Source organism: Procambarus clarkii, chromosome 63, assembly GCF_040958095.1.
Source record: "Procambarus clarkii isolate CNS0578487 chromosome 63, FALCON_Pclarkii_2.0, whole genome shotgun sequence".
In the NCBI taxonomy this organism is placed as follows: domain Eukaryota; kingdom Metazoa; phylum Arthropoda; class Malacostraca; order Decapoda; family Cambaridae; genus Procambarus; species Procambarus clarkii.
The window spans coordinates 20,370,736-20,391,219 of record NC_091212.1 but is presented as its reverse complement, the minus strand read 5'-3'; the positions used below and the strand labels follow the sequence as shown (position 1 = coordinate 20,391,219).

At 53.7% G+C, this 20,484-nt stretch overlaps 1 protein-coding gene across 2 annotated transcripts in view; it reads right to left on the bottom strand.

Annotated features, from left to right (window-relative positions):
* The window catches only part of Rhp (GTP-Rho-binding protein rhophilin), a 319,468-nt gene that overhangs the window by 128,687 nt on the left and 170,297 nt on the right, over positions 1 to 20,484 (bottom strand). For both annotated transcript variants that reach the window (XM_069308794.1, XM_069308795.1), the window contains exon 2: positions 11,861 to 11,976. In XM_069308794.1, the coding sequence (XP_069164895.1) occupies positions 11,861 to 11,976 (116 nt within the window). The remainder of the gene's footprint in view (positions 1 to 11,860; positions 11,977 to 20,484) is intronic.

Sequence of the window (20,484 nt, the reverse complement as noted above, 5' to 3'; positions counted from 1 at the left end):
CAGAACCCCCCCCACACACACACCAGACCCCCCCCACACACACCAGACCCCCCCCCACACACACACACCAGACCCCCCCCCCCCACACACACACCAGACCCCCCCACACACACCAGACCCCCCCCCACACACACACCAGACCCCCCCCCCCCACACACACACACACACCAGACCCCCCCCACACACACACCAGACCCCCCCCACACACACCAGACCCCCCCACACACACACACCAGACCCCCCCACACACACACACCAGACCCCCCCCACACACACACAGACACCAGACCCCCCCCACACACACACACACCAGACCCCCCCACACACACACCATACCCCCCCCCCCCACACACACACCAGACCCCCCCCCCACACACACACACACCAGACCCCCCCCCACACACACACACACCAGACCCCCCCTCACACACACACACACCAGACCCCCCCTCACACACACACACACCAGACCCCCCCTCACACACACACACCAGACCCCCCTCACACACACACACCAGACCCCCCCCCCACACACACACACCAGACCCCCCTCACACACACCAGACCCCCCCTCACACACACCAGACCCATACACACACACACCAGACCCCCCCCACACACACACCAGACCCCCACACACACACACACCAGACCCCCACACACACACACACCAGACCCCCACACACACACACACCAGACCCCCACACACACACACACCAGACCCCCACACACACACACACCAGACCCCCACACACACACACACCAGACCCCCACACACACACACACCAGACCCCCACACACACACACACCAGACCCCCCCACACACACACCAGACCCCCCCACACACACACCAGACCCCCACACACACACACCAGACCCCCCACACACACACCAGACCCCCCACACACACACCAGACCCCCCACACACACACCACACCCCCACACACACACACACCAGACCCCCACACACACACCAGACCCCCCCCCCCCACACACCACACACACCAGACCCCCACACACACACAAACCAGAGCGCACCCCCCCCCTCCCCCCATACACTTTAAACCTAACAAAATTAGTGGAGGAGTGAAGCACGTTCCTCGGTGATATCACTGGCGGTGCCTCCGGCCGCCGACCACCCGTGCGGAATAACCCACACATTCACAGACATTCACCGACACATTCACCAACAGCCGACACATTCACAGACATTCACCGACACATTCACCAACAGCCGACACATTCACAGACATTCACCGACACATTCACCAACAGCCGACACATTCACAGACATTCACCGACACATTCACCAACAGCCGACACATTCACCAACAGCCGACACATTCACCAACAGCCGACACATTCACCAACAGCCGACACATTCACCAACAGCCGATACATTCACCGACAGCCGACACATTTACCGACAGCCGACACATTCACCAACAGCCGACACATTCACAGACATTCACCGACACATTCACCAACAGCCGACACATTCACCAACAGCCGACACATTCACCAACAGCCGACACATTCACAGACATTCACCGACACATTCACCAACAGCCGACACATTCACCGACAGCCGATACATTCACCGACAGCCGACACATTTACCGACAGCCGACACATTCACCAACAGCCGACACATTCACAGACATTCACCGACACATTCACCAACAGCCGACACATTCACCGACAGCCGACACATTCACCGACAGCCGACACATTCACCGACAGCCGACACATTCACCGACAGCCGACACATTCACCGACAGCCGACACATTCACCGACAGCCGACACATTCACCGACAGCCGACACATACACCGACAGCCGACACATTCACCGACAGCCGACACATTCACCGACAGCCGACACACTCACCGACAGCCGACACACTCACCGACAGCCGACACACTCACCGACAGCCGACACATTCACCGACAGCCGACACATTCACCGACAGCCGACACATTCACCGACAGCCGACACATTCACCGACAGCCGACACATTCACCGACAGCCGACACATTCACCGACAGCCGACACATTCACCGACAGCCGACACATTCACCGACAGCCGACACATTCACCGACAGCCGACACATTCACCGACAGCCGACACATTCACCGACAGCCGACACACTCACCGACAGCCGACACACTCACCGACAGCCGACACACTCACCGACAGCCGACACACTCACCGACAGCCGACACACTCACCGACAGCCGACACACTCACCGACAGCCGACACATTCACCGACAGCCGACACATTCACCGACAGCCGACACATTCACCGACAGCCGACACATTCACCGACAGCCGACACATTCACCGACAGCCGACACACTCACCGACAGCCGACACATTCACAGACAGCCGACACATTCACAGACAGCCGACACACTCACCGACAGCCGACACATTCACCGACAGCCGACACATTCACCGACAGCCGACACATTCACCGACAGCCGACACATTCACCGACAGCCGACACATACACCAACAGCCGACACATTCACCGACAGCCGACACATTCACCGACAGCCGACACACTCACCGACAGCCGACACACTCACCGACAGCCGACACACTCACCGACAGCCGACACACTCACCGACAGCCGACACATTCACCGACAGCCGACACATTCACCGACAGCCGACAAATTCACCGACAGCCGACACATTCACCGACAGCCGACACATTCACCGACAGCCGACACATTCACCGACAGCCGACACATTCACCGACAGCCGACACATTCACCGACAGCCGACACATTCACCGACAGCCGTACCAAGTAAGGAATTATTGTGCCCAAGGCAGGAGGCGGAAGGACACACAGGGAAGTTTGAGGGTCAAGATGGCGGCGGTGTGGTCAGTGTTGTCACCAACTGTCAACACACACAGCTGGAGGGTCAGTGTTGTCACCAACTGTCAACAAACACAGCTGGAGGGTCAGCGGTGTGGTCAGTGTTGTCACCAACTGTCAACACACACAGCTGGAGGGTCAGCGGTGTGGTCAGTGTTGTCACCAACTGTCAACACACACAGCTGGAGGGTCAGCGGTGTGGTCAGTGTTGTCACCAACTGTCAACACACACAGCTGGAGGGTCAGCGGTGTGGTCAGTGTTGTCACCAACTGTCAACACACACAGCTGGAGGGTCAGCGGTGTGGTCAGTGTTGTCACCAACTGTCAACAAACACAGCTGGAGGGTCAGCGGTGTGGTCAGTGTTGTCACCAACTGTCAACACAGCTGGAGGGTCAGCGGTGTGGTCAGTGTTGTCACCAACTGTCAACAAACACAGCTGGAGGGTCAGCGGTGTGGTCAGTGTTGTCACCAACTGTCAACAAACACAGCTGGAGGGTCAGCGGTGTGGTCAGTGTTGTCACCAACTGTCAACAAACACAGCTGGAGGGTCAGCGGTGTGGTCAGTGTTGTCACCAACTGTCAACACACACAGCTGGAGGGTCAGCGGTGTGGTCAGTGTTGTCACCAACTGCCAACAAACACAGCTGGAGGGTCAGCGGTGTGGTCAGTGTTGTCACCAACTGTCAACAAACACAGCTGGAGGGTCAGCGGTGTGGTCAGTGTTGTCACCAACTGTCAACACACACAGCTGGAGGGTCAGCGGTGTGGTCAGTGTTGTCACCAACTGTCAACACACACAGCTGGAGGGTCAGCGGTGTGGTCAGTGTTGTCACCAACTGTCAACACACACAGCTGGAGGGTCAGCGGTGTGGTCAGTGTTGTCACCAACTGTCAACACACACAGCTGGCCTGGACCAGGACAACATAAGGTAAACATTGTGCAGCGCCCAATAAATATATGGATCAAGGAGTCGAGCAATAATTATTAAAGGAAAATCGACTAAGGTTGAAGGTGAGACGATAGTGGTCAGCCTCGCGTAACTGTCCAAGGTGATTGGTCATTATAGAGGGTTGGGGGGTCGACCCCCCCCCATTACCCTCATCCCCCTGCTATAGCCCCCCCCCCCCGCATTATATACGGGGGTTGGGGGTCGACCCCCCCCCATTACCCTCATCCCCCTGCTATAGCCCCCCTCCCTCCGCAAGCATAACTAGACGAGAACAAACTACGTCTATGAAGTCTGAAATGGGGGGGGGGGAGGTTTCCATAGTTTTTACAACAGATTGTTCAGCTCATGATATGTCCTCCACTTGACTATGTCAAATGGAGGAGTGTATATTAAAGAGGACCTGGTATGCACAGAACTACTAAACTCAACTAATGAGGTGGTAGAGGTACTTGGAATTAAGGTAGAAAAACTATACCTAATTATTATTCTAATATATAAAGCGCCAGATACAACGGTTGAGGAATTCACAGAGCAGATGCACAAAATAGAGAACATACTTGATAAGCTAGCAAACCCAGGAGTGTGAGTGTAGACTACTGATCACACCCTCTGTGTGGCTAACCAGCCTGGGGTGAGGGGGATGTTGTAGCACGACGTAGCTAGCTTCTTGACGCACTGTACTCCCCTTCATATAGACCAGGGCACACAGCAGCACACGGGCTGATGTACTTAATGTATTAATACACACACACTGGTCACGACACACAACCACACCATACTCCCCCTACACACAACCACACCATACCACCCCCCTCCACACAACCACACCACCCCCCTCCACACAACCACACCATACCCCCACCCCTCCACACAATACCCCCCCTCCACACAACCACACCATACCCCCCCTCCACACAACCACACCATACTCCCCCTCCACACAACCACACCATACCACCCCCTCCACACAATACCCCCCTCCACACAACCACACCATACCACCCCCCTCCACACAACCACACCATACCCCCCCCTCCACACAACCACACCATACCCCCCTCCACACAACCACACCATACCCCCACCCCTCCACACAATACCCGCCCTTCACACAACCACACCATACCCCCCCTCCACACAACCACACCATACCCCCCTCCACACAATACCCCCCTCCACACAACCACACCCCCCTCCACACAATACCCCACTCCACACAACCACACCATACCCCCCCTGCACACAACCACACCATACCACCCCCCTCCACACAACCACACCATACCCCCCCTCCACACAACCACACCATACCCCCCCCTCCACACAACCACACCATACCCCCCCTCCACACAACCACACCATACCCCCCCTCCACACAACCACACCATACCCCCCCCTCCACACAACCACACCATACCACCCCCCTCCACGCAATACCATTCTCCACACAACCACACCATACCCCCCCCTCCACACAACCACACCATACCCCCCTCCACACAACCACACCATACCCCCCCCTCCACACAATACCCCCTCCACACAACCACACCATACCCCCCTCCACACAACCACACCATACCCCCCCCTCCACACAATACCCCCTCCACACAACCACACCATACCCCCCCTCCACACAACCACACCATACCCCCCCCTCCACACAACCACACCATACCCCCCCCCCTCCACACAACCACACCATACCACCCCCCTCCACGCAATACCATTCTCCACACAACCACACCATACCCCCCCCTCCACACAACCACACCATACCACCCCCCTCCACACAACCACACCATACCCCCCCTCCACACAACCACACCATACCACCCCCCTCCACACAACCACACCATACCACCCCCCTCCACACAATACCCCCTCCACACAACCACACCATACCCCCCTCCACACAACCACACCATACCACCCCCCTCCACACAACCACACCATACCCCCCCTCCACACAACCACACAATACCCCCCTCCACACAACCACACCATACCCCCCCTCCACACAATACCCCTCTCCACACAACCACACCATACCCCCCTCCACACAACCACACCATACCCCCCCTCCACACAACCACACCATACCCCCCTCCACACAACCACACCATACCACCCCCCTCCACACAACCACACCATACACCCCCTCCACACAACCACACCATACCCCCCTCCACACAACCACACCATACCCCCCTCCACACAACCACACCATACCACCCCTCCAAACAACCACACAATACCCCCCCTCCACACAACCACACAATACCCCCCTCCACACAACCACACAATACCCCCCCTCCACACAACCACACAATACCCCCCCTCCACACAACCACACCCCCCCTCCACACCATACCCCCCTCCACACAACCACACCATACCCCCCCTCCACACAACCACACCATACCCCCCTCCACACAACCACACCATACCCCCCCTCCACACAACCACACCATACCCCCCCTCCACACAACCACACCATACCCCCCCTCCACACAACCACACCATACCCCCCCTCCACACAACCACACCATACCCCCCCTCCACACAACCACACCATACCCCCCCTCCACACAACCACACAATACCCCCCCCTCCACACAACCACACCATACCCCCCCCCTCCACACAACCACACCATACCCCCCCCCTCCACACAACCACACCATATCCCCCCTCCACACAACCACACCATATCCCCCCTCCACACAACCACACCATACCCCCCTCCACACAACCACACAATACCCCCCCTCCACACAACCACACCATACCCCCCCTCCACACAACCACACCATACCCCCATCCACACAACCACACCATACCCCCCCTCCACACAACCACACCATACCCCCCTCCACACAACCACACAATACCCCCCCTCCACACAACCACACAATACCCCCCCTCCACACAACCACACAATACCCCCCTCCACACAACCACACAATACCCCCCCTCCACACAACCACACAATACCCCCCCTCCACACAACCACACCATACCCCCCTCCACACAACCACACCATATCCCCCTCCACACAACCACACCATATCCCCCTCCACACAACCACACCATACCCCCCTCCACACAACCACACCATACCCCCCTCCACACAACCACACAATACCCCCCCCTCCACACAACCACACCATATCCCCCTCCACACAACCACACCATACCCCCCTCCACACAACCACACCATATCCCCCTCCACACAACCACACCATATCCCCCTCCACACAACCACACCATACCCCCCTCCACACAACCACACCATATCCCCCTCCACACAACCACACCATACCCCCCTCCACACAACCACACCATACCCCCCTCCACACAACCACACAATACCCCCCCTCCACACAACCACACAATACCCCCCCTCCACACAACCACACCATACCCCCCTCCACACAACCACACCATATCCCCCTCCACACAACCACACCATACCCCCCTCCACACAACCACACCATACCCCCCTCCACACAACCACACAATACCCCCCCTCCACACAACCACACAATACCCCCCCTCCACACAACCACACAATACCCCCCTCCACACAACCACACAATACCCCCCCTCCACACAACCACACAATACCCCCCCTCCACACAACCACACAATACCCCCCCTCCACACAACCACACCATATCCCCCTCCACACAACCACACCATACCCCCCTCCACACAACCACACCATACCCCCCTCCACACAACCACACCATACCCCCCCTCCACACAACCACACCATACCCCCCTCCACACAACCACACAATACCCCCCCTCCACACAACCACACAATACCCCCCTCCACACAACCACACCATATCCCCCTCCACACAACCACACCATATCCCCCTCCACACAACCACACCATACCCCCCTCCACACAACCACACCATACCCCCCTCCACACAACCACACCATATCCCCCTCCACACAACCACACCATACCCCCCTCCACACAACCACACCATACCCCCCTCCACACAACCACACCATACCCCCCCTCCACACAACCACACCATACCCCCCTCCACACAACCACACAATACCCCCCCTCCACACAACCACACAATACCCCCCCTCCACACAACCACACCATATCCCCCTCCACACAACCACACCATACCCCCCTCCACACAACCACACCATATCCCACCTCCACACAACCACACCATATCCCCCTCCACACAACCACACCATACCCCCCCCCTCCACACAACCACACAATACCCCCCCTCCACACAACCACACCATACCCCCCTCCACACAACCACACAATACCCCCCTCCACACAACCACACAATACCCCCCCTCCACACAACCACACAATACCCCCCCTCCACACAACCACACCATACCCCCCCTCCACACAACCACACCATACCCTCCCTCCACACAACCACACCATACCCCCCCTCCACACAATACCCCCCCTCCACACAACCACACAATACCCCCCCTCCACACAACCACACCATACCCCCCCCTCCACACAATACCCCCCCTCCACACAACCACACCATATCCCCCCCCTCATCACAACCACACCATACCCCCCCCCCTCCACACAATACCCCCCCTCCACACAACCACACCATACCACCCCCCTCCACACAACCACACCATACCCCCCCCCCTCCACACAATACCCCCCCTCCACACAACCACACCATACCCCCCCTCCACACAACCACACAATACCCCCCCTCCACACAACCACACAATACCCCCCCTCCACACAACCACACCATACCCCCCCTCCACACAACCACACAATACCCCCCCTCCACACAACCACACAATACCCCCCCCTCCACACAACCACACCATACCCCCCTCCACACAACCACACAATACCCCCCTCCACACAACCACACAATACCCCCCTCCACACAACCACACAATACCCCCCCTCCACACAACCACACCATACCCCCCCTCCACACAACCACACCATACCCCCCTCCACACAACCACACCATCCCCACCACAGAGCCACAAGCTAGACTTGCCACTGACGCCGCCCCCACCATCACCACTCCCCCCCCCCCACCCGCCGCCCAGAGACCGCGCCCCTCCCAGTAATGCGTGCACACTACGGTACTGGTCCACACTCACCTGCTCATGCTGCTCACCTTGGCTTGTGCTCCCTCCCTCCCACCATCCCTCCCCATCCCTCCCTCCCTCTCCCCTCACTCCCACACTCTCTCCCTCCCCCTCACTCCCACTGCCCCTTCCTCCCTCCAACATTACTAAGGCTTAGCAACAGCATCAGGTAACCCCCCCCCCAGGCTACACAGTACTAGGGCCTAGTACAAACCTCTAATACCCCCCCCCAGGCTACACAGTACTGGGGCCTAGTAAGAGCCTCTAATACACCCCCCCCCCAGGCTACACAGTACTGGGGCCTAGTAAGAGCCTCTAATACACCCCCCCCCCAGGCTACACAGTACTGGGCCTAGTAAGAGCCTCTAATACACCCCCCCCCAGGCTACACAGTACTGGGCCTAGTAAGAGCCTCTAATACACCCCCCCCCAGGCTACACAGTACTGGGGCCTAGTAAGAGCCTCTAATACACCCCCCCCAGGCTACACAGTACTGGGGCCTAGTAAGAGCCTCTAATACACCCCCCCCCAGGCTACACAGTACTGGGGCCTAGTAAGAGCCTCTAATACACCCCCCCCCAGGCTACACAGTACTGGGCCTAGTAAGAGCCTCTAATACACCCCCCCCCCCCCCAGGCTACACAGTACTGGGCCTAGTAAGAGCCTCTAATACACCCCCCCCCCCAGGCTACACAGTACTGGGCCTAGTAAGAGCCTCTAATACACCCCCCCCAGGCTACACAGTACTGGGGCCTAGTAAGAGCCTCTAATACACCCCCCCCCCAGGCTACACAGTACTGGGGCCTAGTAAGAGCCTCTAGTACAGCCCCCCCCCAGGCTACACAGTACTGGGCCTAGTAAGAGCCTCTAATACACCCCCCCCCTAGGCTACACAGTACTGGGGCCTAGTAAGAGCCTCTAGTACAGCCCCCCCCCCCAGGCTACACAGTACTGGGCCTAGTAAGAGCCTCTAATACACCCCCCCCCCTAGGCTACACAGTACTGGGGCCTAGTAAGAGCCTCTAGTACAGCCCCCCCCCAGGCTACACAGTACTGGGCCTAGTAAGAGCCTCTAATACACCCCCCCCCTAGGCTACACAGTACTGGGGCCTAGTAAGAGCCTCTAGTACAGCCCCCCCCCCCAGGCTACACAGTACTGGGCCTAGTAAGAGCCTCTAATACACCCCCCCCCCTAGGCTACACAGTACTGGGGCCTAGTAAGAGCCTCTAGTACAGCCCCCCCCCCAGGCTACACAGTACTGGGCCTAGTAAGAGCCTCTAATACACCCCCCCCAGGCTACACAGTACTGGGGCCTAGTAAGAGCCTCTAATACACCCCCCCCCCTAGGCTACACAGTACTGGGCCTAGTAAGAGCCTCTAATACCCCCCCCCCCTAGGCTACACAGTACTAGGGCCTAGTAAGAGCCTCTAGTACACCCCCCCCCCAGGCTACACAGTACTAGGGCCTAGTAAGAGCCTCTAGTACAGCCCCCCCCCAGGCTACACAGTACTGGGCCTAGTAAGAGCCTCTAGTACACCCCCCCCCCCAGGCTACACAGTACTGGGCCTAGTAAGAGCCTCTAGTACACCCCCCCCCCAGGCTACACAGTACTGGGCCTAGTAAGAGCCTCTAGTACACCCCCCCCCCAGGCTACACAGTACTAGGGCCTAGTAAGAGCCTCTAGTACAGCCCCCCCCCCCAGGCTACACAGTACTGGGCCTAGTAAGAGCCTCTAGTACACCCCCCCCCCCAGGCTACACAGTACTGGGCCTAGTAAGAGCCTCTAGTACACCCCCCCCCCCCGGCTACACAGTACTGGGGCCTAGTAAGAGCCTCTAGTACACCCCCCCCCTAGGCTACACAGTACTAGGGCCTAGTAAGAGCCTCTAGTACACCCCCCCCCTAGGCTACACAGTACTGGGGCCTAGTAAGAGCCTCTAGTACACCCCCCCCCCAGGCTACACAGTACTGGGCCTAGTAAGAGCCTCTAGTACACCCCCCCCCAGGCTACACAGTACTGGGCCTAGTAAGAGCCTCTAGTACACCCCCCCCCCAGGCTACACAGTACTGGGGCCTAGTAAGAGCCTCTAGTACACCCCCCCCCTAGGCTACACAGTACTAGGGCCTAGTAAGAGCCTCTAGTACACCCCCCCCCCCAGGCTACACAGTACTGGGCCTAGTAAGAGCCTCTAGTACACCCCCCCCCTAGGCTACACAGTACTGGGGCCTAGTAAGAGCCTCTAGTACACCCCCCCCTAGGCTACACAGTACTGGGGCCTAGTAAGAGCCTCTAGTACAGCCCCCCTAGGCTACACAGTACTGGGCCTAGTAAGAGCCTCTAGTACAGCCCCCCTAGGCTACACAGTACTGGGCCTAGTAAGAGCCTCTAGTACACCCCCCCCCAGGCTACACAGTACTGGGGCCTAGTAAGAGCCTCTAGTACAGCCCCCCTAGGCTACACAGTACTGGGCCTAGTAAGAGCCTCTAGTACAGCCCCCCCCCCCAGGCTACACAGTACTGGGGCCTAGTAAGAGCCTCTTACACCCCCCCCCCAGGCTACACAGTACTAGGGCCTAGTAAGAGCCTCTAGTACACCCCCCCCCTAGGCTACACAGTACTAGGGCCTAGTAAGAGCCTCTAGTACACCCCCCCCCCTAGGCTACACAGCACTAGGGCCTAGTAAGAGCCTCTAGTACACCCCCCCCCCCTAGGCTACACAGCACTAGGGCCTAGTAAGAGCCTCTAGTACACCCCACCTCCCTAGGCTACACAGTACTAGGGCCTAGTAAGAGCCTCTAGTACACCCCCCCCCCCCCTAGGCTACACAGCACTAGCACGTAAACTTCCGTGGCCAAGTAATGAGAAGTAAGACTCACTTAAAGAGGTTCTGGGCTCCAGCTCTCAGCATCAGCTCCTTGTTGATCTCCTGGTTGAGCTTGGAGCGGCGGTTCTGCAGCTTCCCCCGGCACGTCTGCAGCCGCGGGTCGGAGCCCTGGAAGACAACAGTTTGTCAGTGGGTGCATAACAGCGCTACTGAGCGGCCTGCTCACCGCACCAAACATGGGCTGACGGAAGTTAGTCAGCCACTACCAGAGTACTCGCTTAGTTGTGCTTACGGCGGTGGAGCTTCGGCTCTCTGGTCCCGTCATTCAACTAACAATCTACTGGTATACATGTTCTTTTTTTTATCTTTATTTAAGAAAATACAATATAAATTACATATTCATAAGTTTTACAAGGCAATTATACATTACAATTCTTAGTGAACAAGTGTTTCAGTAGTACAGAACAATATGTTCTTGAGCTTACTGACCTCGCTCTCATCTACATTTTTAACTGTGTATCGAGTCTGCCTCCACCATTTATTAACATTCCATTAACATTCATTAACATTATTGGTGCCTGGAGGATAGATATTCCCTCTCTTATCTCAGGAACTTCCTGTTCTAATGTGAAAACTTCCTGGAATTTCTTGTCATGAATTTCTAATCCAGAAAAGAAAAATGACAGGTTGAATAACAAGGACCTTCCAAACCAGGGATGCCATACCAATGATACTTTTCAAGACACTAGTGCTCTCTAGGGTGGAATATTGTTGCACACTAACAGCCACCTTTCAGAGCCGGAGATGTTGCTGGCCTAGAGAGCGTGCAAAGATCTTTTCCCGCCAAAATCAAATATAGTAAGTCGTCTTAATTATTGGGACCGATTAAAAGTTCTAAATCTGTGTTCTCCAGAGCCCAGGCGAGAGAACACAGATTGTCCCTCCAGCATCGTCCACGTGTACATTATGATGTCTCTCTCGCCTGCGCTCTGGAGAACACAGATTTAGAACTTTTAATCGGTCCAAATAATTAAGATGACTTATAGAGGTGATTTTAGCGGTAAAGGATCTTTGCACGCTCTCTAGGTCAGCAACATCTCCGGCTCTGAATGGGGCTGTTAGTGCACAACAATATTCCACCCTAGAGAGCACTAATGTCTTGAGAAGTATCATTGGTATGGCATCCCTGGTGTGGAAGGTCCTTGTTATCCAACCTGTCGGTTTGTTTGCAGTCGTGACAGTTACTTTATGGTGTCCTGTACAGGTAAAGTCTTGACATGATTACTCTTAGATCCTTTACATTGCTTTTCGTTACTTGATTCCGTTTTGTATACGGTTTCCGTTTTTATATTTTCGATTTTTCCATAGAAAGATCTGGTGACCAAATCACACATCTGAAAATGAAGAAACTTCGACGTTTCACTCCGTCTGGACCATTATCAAGTCGGGCAATACCACCTGTTTTATTGCTAACGATTGTCAATTGCTAATCAACGGATCAACGTCCTATACAGTACGGTTCGCCAATGGTTTTACAAGCAGATCGGACACTAGGTGTAGAGGGAGTGCCCCTCGACACGGCCTAACCTGCCCCGTTGAGGGCTGGCGGCACAAGGTTGGTGGCAGTAGTGAAGGCACAAACCTCCACACACATTTTGGCTAGATCTTAGGCTTAACCAAATCTTCCCACGGGTAACACACACACACACACACACATGTTTAATGAAGAAAAATCCACCTCTTCCCTTATTGAAAATAACACGATATTAAAAATGCCAAAACGCAACTAGCTAAACCACACTATATTAGTGTTACAGGCCGCCAGAGCTGAGAGTAACCTGAGGGGAACCCTAACACCTCAAGACTTGGCAGCACTAACCAAATGACAGGTGGCTGACGAGGGTTGTGGCGGCCCTTGTCCCTACTAATGTACACCACACGTTAACTGCCACACTCAAGGCCAGCCAATGTGAGGACTGGGGGAAGTATTAGGTAACATTCAGTCTGAATTCATTGTCAAATTCCTAAATTATTTAGGCCACTTTAAATTCCTCAAATTGCATTTCCGGAATGTGTTGAGAGAACTAGTTACAAATCTATATACTTAATGCACTCCTAAGGATATCTGGAGGTATTTTCGTATACACAGCCGCCTCATTGTTAAGTATGAGTGTAATGAATACGTAAAGAAAACGCTAAACATAATGGACACAAATTTTCAACATCCCTTTCAAAAATTTGCACGAGTTGCTATGTGCAATTATGAGTTATTATCTACTTTGTGTAGCTTCCGAGGATAAATGGCCCCGCGGCCCGGTCTCCAACCAGACCTCCGGGTTGGTCGACTGGTCAACGAGGCTGTTGGACGCGGCTGCTCGCAGCCTCACGTAGGAATTACAGCCTGGTTGATCAGGTATTCTTTGGAGGTGTTTGTCGAATTCTCTCTTGAAGACTGTGAGTGGTCGGCCAGTTATGCCCCTTATGTGTAGTGGAAGTGTGTGTTGAACAGTCTCGGGCCTCTGATGTTGATAGAGTTCCCCCTCAGCGTACCTATTGTGATTCACTGTGCAATGAATACCGTTGCACAATAACAGCACTTTCAAAGCTGAAGAAATTGCTGACCTGGAGAGCGTGCAGAGATCCTTTGCTGCTGGAATCCACTCAGTAAAACACAAAGTATTGGGACCAATTAAAATGCCTAAATCTGTATTCTCTAGAGCGCAGGCGGGCGGGAGACATACATTAATGTACACATTTAGCCGGCGCGCGCGCGAGGAGAGGAGAGGAGAGGGGAGGAGAGGACAGGACAGGAGAGGACAGGAGAGGAGAGGAGAGAAAAAAAAAAGTTGATTGAGAGTTGAGAGGCAGGCCGTAAGACCAGAGCTCAACCCCCGCAACCACAACTAGGTAAATACAACTGGTGGAAAGACAGAGTATGGAGAGCTTGCTTGCACTCCTCTTGACATGTTAGAAAACATACTGAGGAAACTACTCCAAGAGGGACTGGTCCCAAACCTGCACACAAAAAAACATACGAGACCAGAAGGCATGGCAGGTTGTGCAGAATACCCCCGTTGAAACTCTGTTTTTCAACTCTGAGAGAACTGTCAACATCAGAGGCCCGAGAGTATTTCAACACGCTTCCACTACACATAAGGGACATAACTGGCCGACCCCTCACAGTGTTCAAGAGAGAACTGGACAAAGACCTCCAAAAGATACCTGATCAACCAGACTGTGAGTCATACATCAGGCTGCGAATAACGTGGTTGACCAGACCATCACCCATGGAGGCCTGGCCAGAGACCGGGCCGCGAGAACCTTGACCCAAGGAATCAACACAAGGTAACCCTTCCCTTTTAATAAAAGGAGAACTACCACCAGACTCGTGTTCATGACGGGACGTGACACACGCACCAGGAGTGCCCGACACCCCCACTGTGTGGCCATTATGCTCGACTCCACCACAAGTACCAACAGCTGTGTGGTACAATATCCCACAGTAATGTTCATTGGATGTTACTCCTAGATATTGTACCACCGAGTCAGGCGGTTGTCAGCCTCTTTGTTTCACAACCCCGGTCATTACATTTACAGGGGCGGGGGTATTTACACCCCACTAACATTTACAGGGGCGGGGGTATTTACACCCCACTAACATTTACAGGGGCGGGGGTATTTACACCCCACTAACATTTACAGGGGCGGGGGTATTTACACCCCACTGTAACATTTACAGGGGCGGGGGTATTTACACCCCACTAACATTTACAGGGGCGGGGGTATTTACACACCACTGTAACATTTACAGGGGCGGGGGTATTTACACCCCACTAACATTTACAGGGGCGGGGGTATTTACACCCCACTAACATTTACAGGGGCGGGGGTATTTACACACCACTAACATTTACAGGGGCGGGGGTATTTACACCCCACTAACATTTACAGGGGCGGGGGTATTTACACCCCACTAACATTTACAGGGGCGGGGGTATTTACACCCCACTGTAACATTTACAGGGGCGGGGGTATTTACACCCCACTAACATTTACAGGGGCGGGGGTATTTACACCCCACTGTAACATTTACAGGGGCGGGGGTATTTACACCCCACTGTAACATTTACAGGGGCGGGGGTATTTACACCCCACTGTAACATTTACAGGGGAGGGGGTATTTACACCCCACTGTAACATTTACAGGGGAGGGGGTATTTACACCCCACTGTAACATTTACAGGGGAGGGGGTATTTACACCCCACTGTAACATTTACAGGGGCGGGGGTATTTACACCCCACTGTAACATTTACAGGGGAGGGGGTATTTACACCCCACTGTAACATTTACAGGGAGGAAGACGCGACCACTGGTGGTCCGTCACGGCCACCACCACCACCTGCCCTCTCTCTGTCCCTCCCCCACAACCCTCACCCACTTTTTTTTTTGGGGGGGGGGGGAGGGAGAGGCATAGGTGAAGTATAGAAGTGGGAAATACAGTGAGAGGTATGAAAGCAGGCGGGCTGTCCGCCTTGCTGACACCATGTGTGGGTGTTGGCAGCTAAGCTAAGCTGGCTCCCTCTTGTCAGGGAGCTGTGAGTGTGTGAGAGGTTCTTCACATGTGTTTCACCATATATGGATGTCCATAGATGAATACTGTGTAGCATTCATATATACACACTCCGATGCTTCCACACATGTTGTTCTGTTTAAGGCTCTTTATTTTATTATTATTATTTATTGACTTATTCATACATACACCTATACCCGTATACATACATACACCTATGCCCGTATACATACATACACCTATACCCGTATACATACACACACACAATTTTTCCAATTATGAGGGAAGGATATCTGGTCAGTATTTCATCTGCGGATTATGTACTGTGGGGCGGGGTTTGCATCTAGTAAATAGAGGCTCTTGGGCCACCAGCTGTGGGAGCGGGGCGTCTCATCTTGGGCCACCAGCTGTGGGAGCGGGGCGTCTCATCTTGGGCCACCAGCTGTGGGAGCGGGGCGTCTCATCTTGGGCCACCAGCTGTGGGAGCGGGGCGTCTCATCTTGGAGTAATCTTTCTAACATTGCGTCCTCTAACATTTCGATGGTGTTCCACACCCTGATGGCTTGGTGCTGCAGTCTGATGTTTAGTGGCTGTATGTTCAGGAGTTCGTGGAGCTCCTGGATTGTCTGATCATATGGTGGACGGTGTTTTGCTGCTCTCCTTAGCCCCTTATTTTGTACTGCTTGCAGTTTCTGCATGTTAGTTTTCTTTATGGTGTGTAGTGGTACTGGGGGATACTCTAGATGCGGCCGAACTAGAGCCTTATATAGGTGGATCTGAATGTTAGTACTGAGGCTTCGGAATCTTCTCAGTTTTCCTAATGCTGCTTTGGCTTTGTTTAGTCGGTCCCTTACATGAATTTGTATCCCTGTTCTATTTATCATAAGTCCCAGTATTCTGCCTACCTCCGCATATTGGATCGGATGGTTGTCAAGGATGATGGGGTCCGGGTTTCTTTCCGCAATGTGTATTATCTGAAACTTTTGTTTGTTGGTACTAATTTCCCATTGCACCTCAAAGTTGTTTATGAGTTCAATTGCCGCCTTGGTCTTGTCGGCTAGTAGCGGCTTTGATGGTCCCGGTTGGCATATTATTTGGGTGACAGCGTCAGCGTATGTGATGTATTCTCCATGTTGGGGTTGGTCAGCTGTATATATGTTGAATAGAGTGGGGGAGAGGCAGCTTCCTTGTGGTACTCCACTTTTCAGTTCTATTACGTCACCCAAGTAGCTGCCGATATTAAGCCTAGCAGTTCTATTGTCTATAAAGCTGCAGAGAGTAGCAGTAAATCTCTCGGGAAGTCCTAGTTCAGATATCTTATATTTAGGCCTGTGTGTACCACACTTTGTCGAAGGTTTTCGAAACATCTCTAAGCACTATATTACACTGATATTTTTTCGACACTGCGTTATCTATATGCTGGTAGATCAGGGCTATAGCTGTATGGGCCCCTCTGCGGTTTCTAAACCCTTGCTGCCTGGTGTTATACTTCCCTTCCTCTTCCATGTACTTCACAAGTCTGATTATTTTTTCGAATATTTTACCTGGTACTTCGAGGAGAGAAAATGGCCTGTAATTTTCAGTTTGGTTGGGGGTTTACCTGGCTTGGGGATTAATCTTATTGTGGCATTCTTGAAGTATGCAGGGAATAGTCCAGATGCAAGAGCTGCATTTATTATACATGTGTATTGATGGAATGCAATCACTGGTGGGTTGGATAATACCATCTTATTTATTTTGCTGTTGCCCGGCGCCTTGTTCTTGAAACCCATAATTGTTTTATGGACCTCTGCAATGGTTGTGTTTTTCATAAGGTGGCAGTCATCGCGTATGTTGTTAAGGCCTAAGGCTTCGCCCACCACTGGCGCCTCGCTGCCACACCCGGCAGTATGTTGAAAGCCAAACATTACAAGAGGAAGGTTACCTACGCTCTCCAATACCCTGCAGGTGTATGGGGGGGGGAGGGGCAGATCATGCGAGCTGGTTCTCCTAGACCCCCTACATCACAGACCCCCTACATCAGTGATCAGGAGGGCACGGGGCGCTCGCTGTAAAGCCATAACCCCATAACCAGGAGCAGCGCTTGCCCCAGGCCTCCCCTGTGTGTTCGGCAGGGTTCGTCTCCAGGGCTTCAGGATCTACTAGGCACAAATTATTAACGGTTTGCCCCTATTCACCCAGCACTAGTTGGCGACCTGGTTGCTAATTGATTGGTGGATTGTGATCAAGAAAAACTTGAGGCTTAATCTATATAAATAAAAGATTGTATGTCCAAGGTTGGAGGCGAGTGGCTTAGAGCGAGCGTCAAGCAGCTCCCCCACAGTGGTGAGTGGGACTGGTCCCTCCCGCAACCTGGAGAGGGTTCTCAGAGTTCTTCTACTCCCCTGAGCCCGGCCTGAGGCAAGGCTCTGCTCGACTGGTGATAACTTGGTCTAACAGGCTGTTGCTTGGAGCGGCCTGCAGGCCCACATACACTACAGCCTGCTTGGTGCGGCACTTCTTGCAAGAACTTACCTAAGTGCCTCTTGAATACATCCACCTTTGTTACAGCAATATTTCTAATGTTTGCTGGGAGGGTGTTGAACAGCTGTGGCCCTCTGGTGTTCAAACACAGTTACCACATGGTCTCTGGTGACTGTGTGTGGGGGTGTGGGGGGGGGGGGCAGTATACTGCGTGTTCTCAGGGAGGGAGGGGAGGGGAGGTTATCTTGAGATGATTTCGGGGCTTTTTAGTGTCCCCGCGGCCCGGTCCTCGACCAGGCCTCCACCCCCAGGAAGCAGCCCGTGACAGCTGACTAACTCCCAGGTACCTATTTACTGCTAGGTAACCGGGGCATTCAGGGTGAAAGAAACTTTGCCCATTTGTTTCTGCCTCGTGCGGGAATCGAACCCGCGCCACAGAATTACGAGTCCTGTGCGCTATCCACCAGGCTACGAGGCCCCTCATGGGGGCCTCATGGGGAGGGGGGGGGAGAGAGACAGAGACAGACAGACAGACAGAGAGAGATATAGAGACAGAGAGAGAGTGAGCTAGCAATAATACCAATATTCCAGAGGGTAGTGTGCCAGCTTGGGTGTCTGCCGTCGACTGTATTTCAACGACCTACTTCATCTCATCCCTGAAGCTCAAGCCTATACTAATGACTGCACGCTAACCTTCACATACACACGAGGAAATGCCAACTGCTGCAAGAATCATTAATAACCAACTTTCGGCAATTTCTACCTGAGGGTTAGGAGATGGCAGGCCACATTTGGGGCCGAGAAGACGAGCGATGATGATAACTAGACTGCACATGTCAAGTCGAACACACTTGTAAATGGGCGGCAAAATCCAAGAGTTCATAGATGAGATTGAAATTTTGGGAAAGAAGTTCGACTCTTCAATGAAAATGAAAAGCCAGGTGCGTAAGCCAGCTCAAACGGCAGCCAGGAAACTAGAGCCCTGCGGCGCATCTCACACCGTGACGTCAAGGACGGCTAAACCTTATATGAAGCACAAGTTCGCTCTCATCTAGAGTATGCACCACTTTCCTGGAGCCCCCCACCATCATTCCTCACACTGTTGGACAAAGTGGAGAGACGGGCAAGAAGGCTTATCTCTAGTCTTGACCAAGTCTGGTGGGAACGGTCTGAACAGCAGACCCTGCAACACTGCCGTGACGTTTGTGGTCTTACTGTTATGTACAAGGCCAACATTCTCAAAGTTCCGCACCTGGCCCAACTCCATGGACAACCAGTAGCTGCCACCCGTAGCCCTAAGCTCTCAACCTTCAACCGTCTCATGCTGGAAGTGCCATTCTCAAGAACATCACTCCATCAGTAATCATTCACACCCAGGCTGACTCGCATCTGGAACTTGTTTGCTCAACACACACACGGGAGATCAGGTCAACTGATCACCTGAAGACTCGGGCACACAGTACCTTCCTGGCTCATCCTCTTCCTTATATCATTGTTACCTGAATATAGTTTATTCCAATTGATGCATATAATTAGGCTCATGAAATAAACTGGTCTCTATAAGTAAATCTCAACTGAGTTGAGGTAGGATAACAACTCTTGCTTTCACTTCCTCTACCTCATTTGACCACCCATATTATT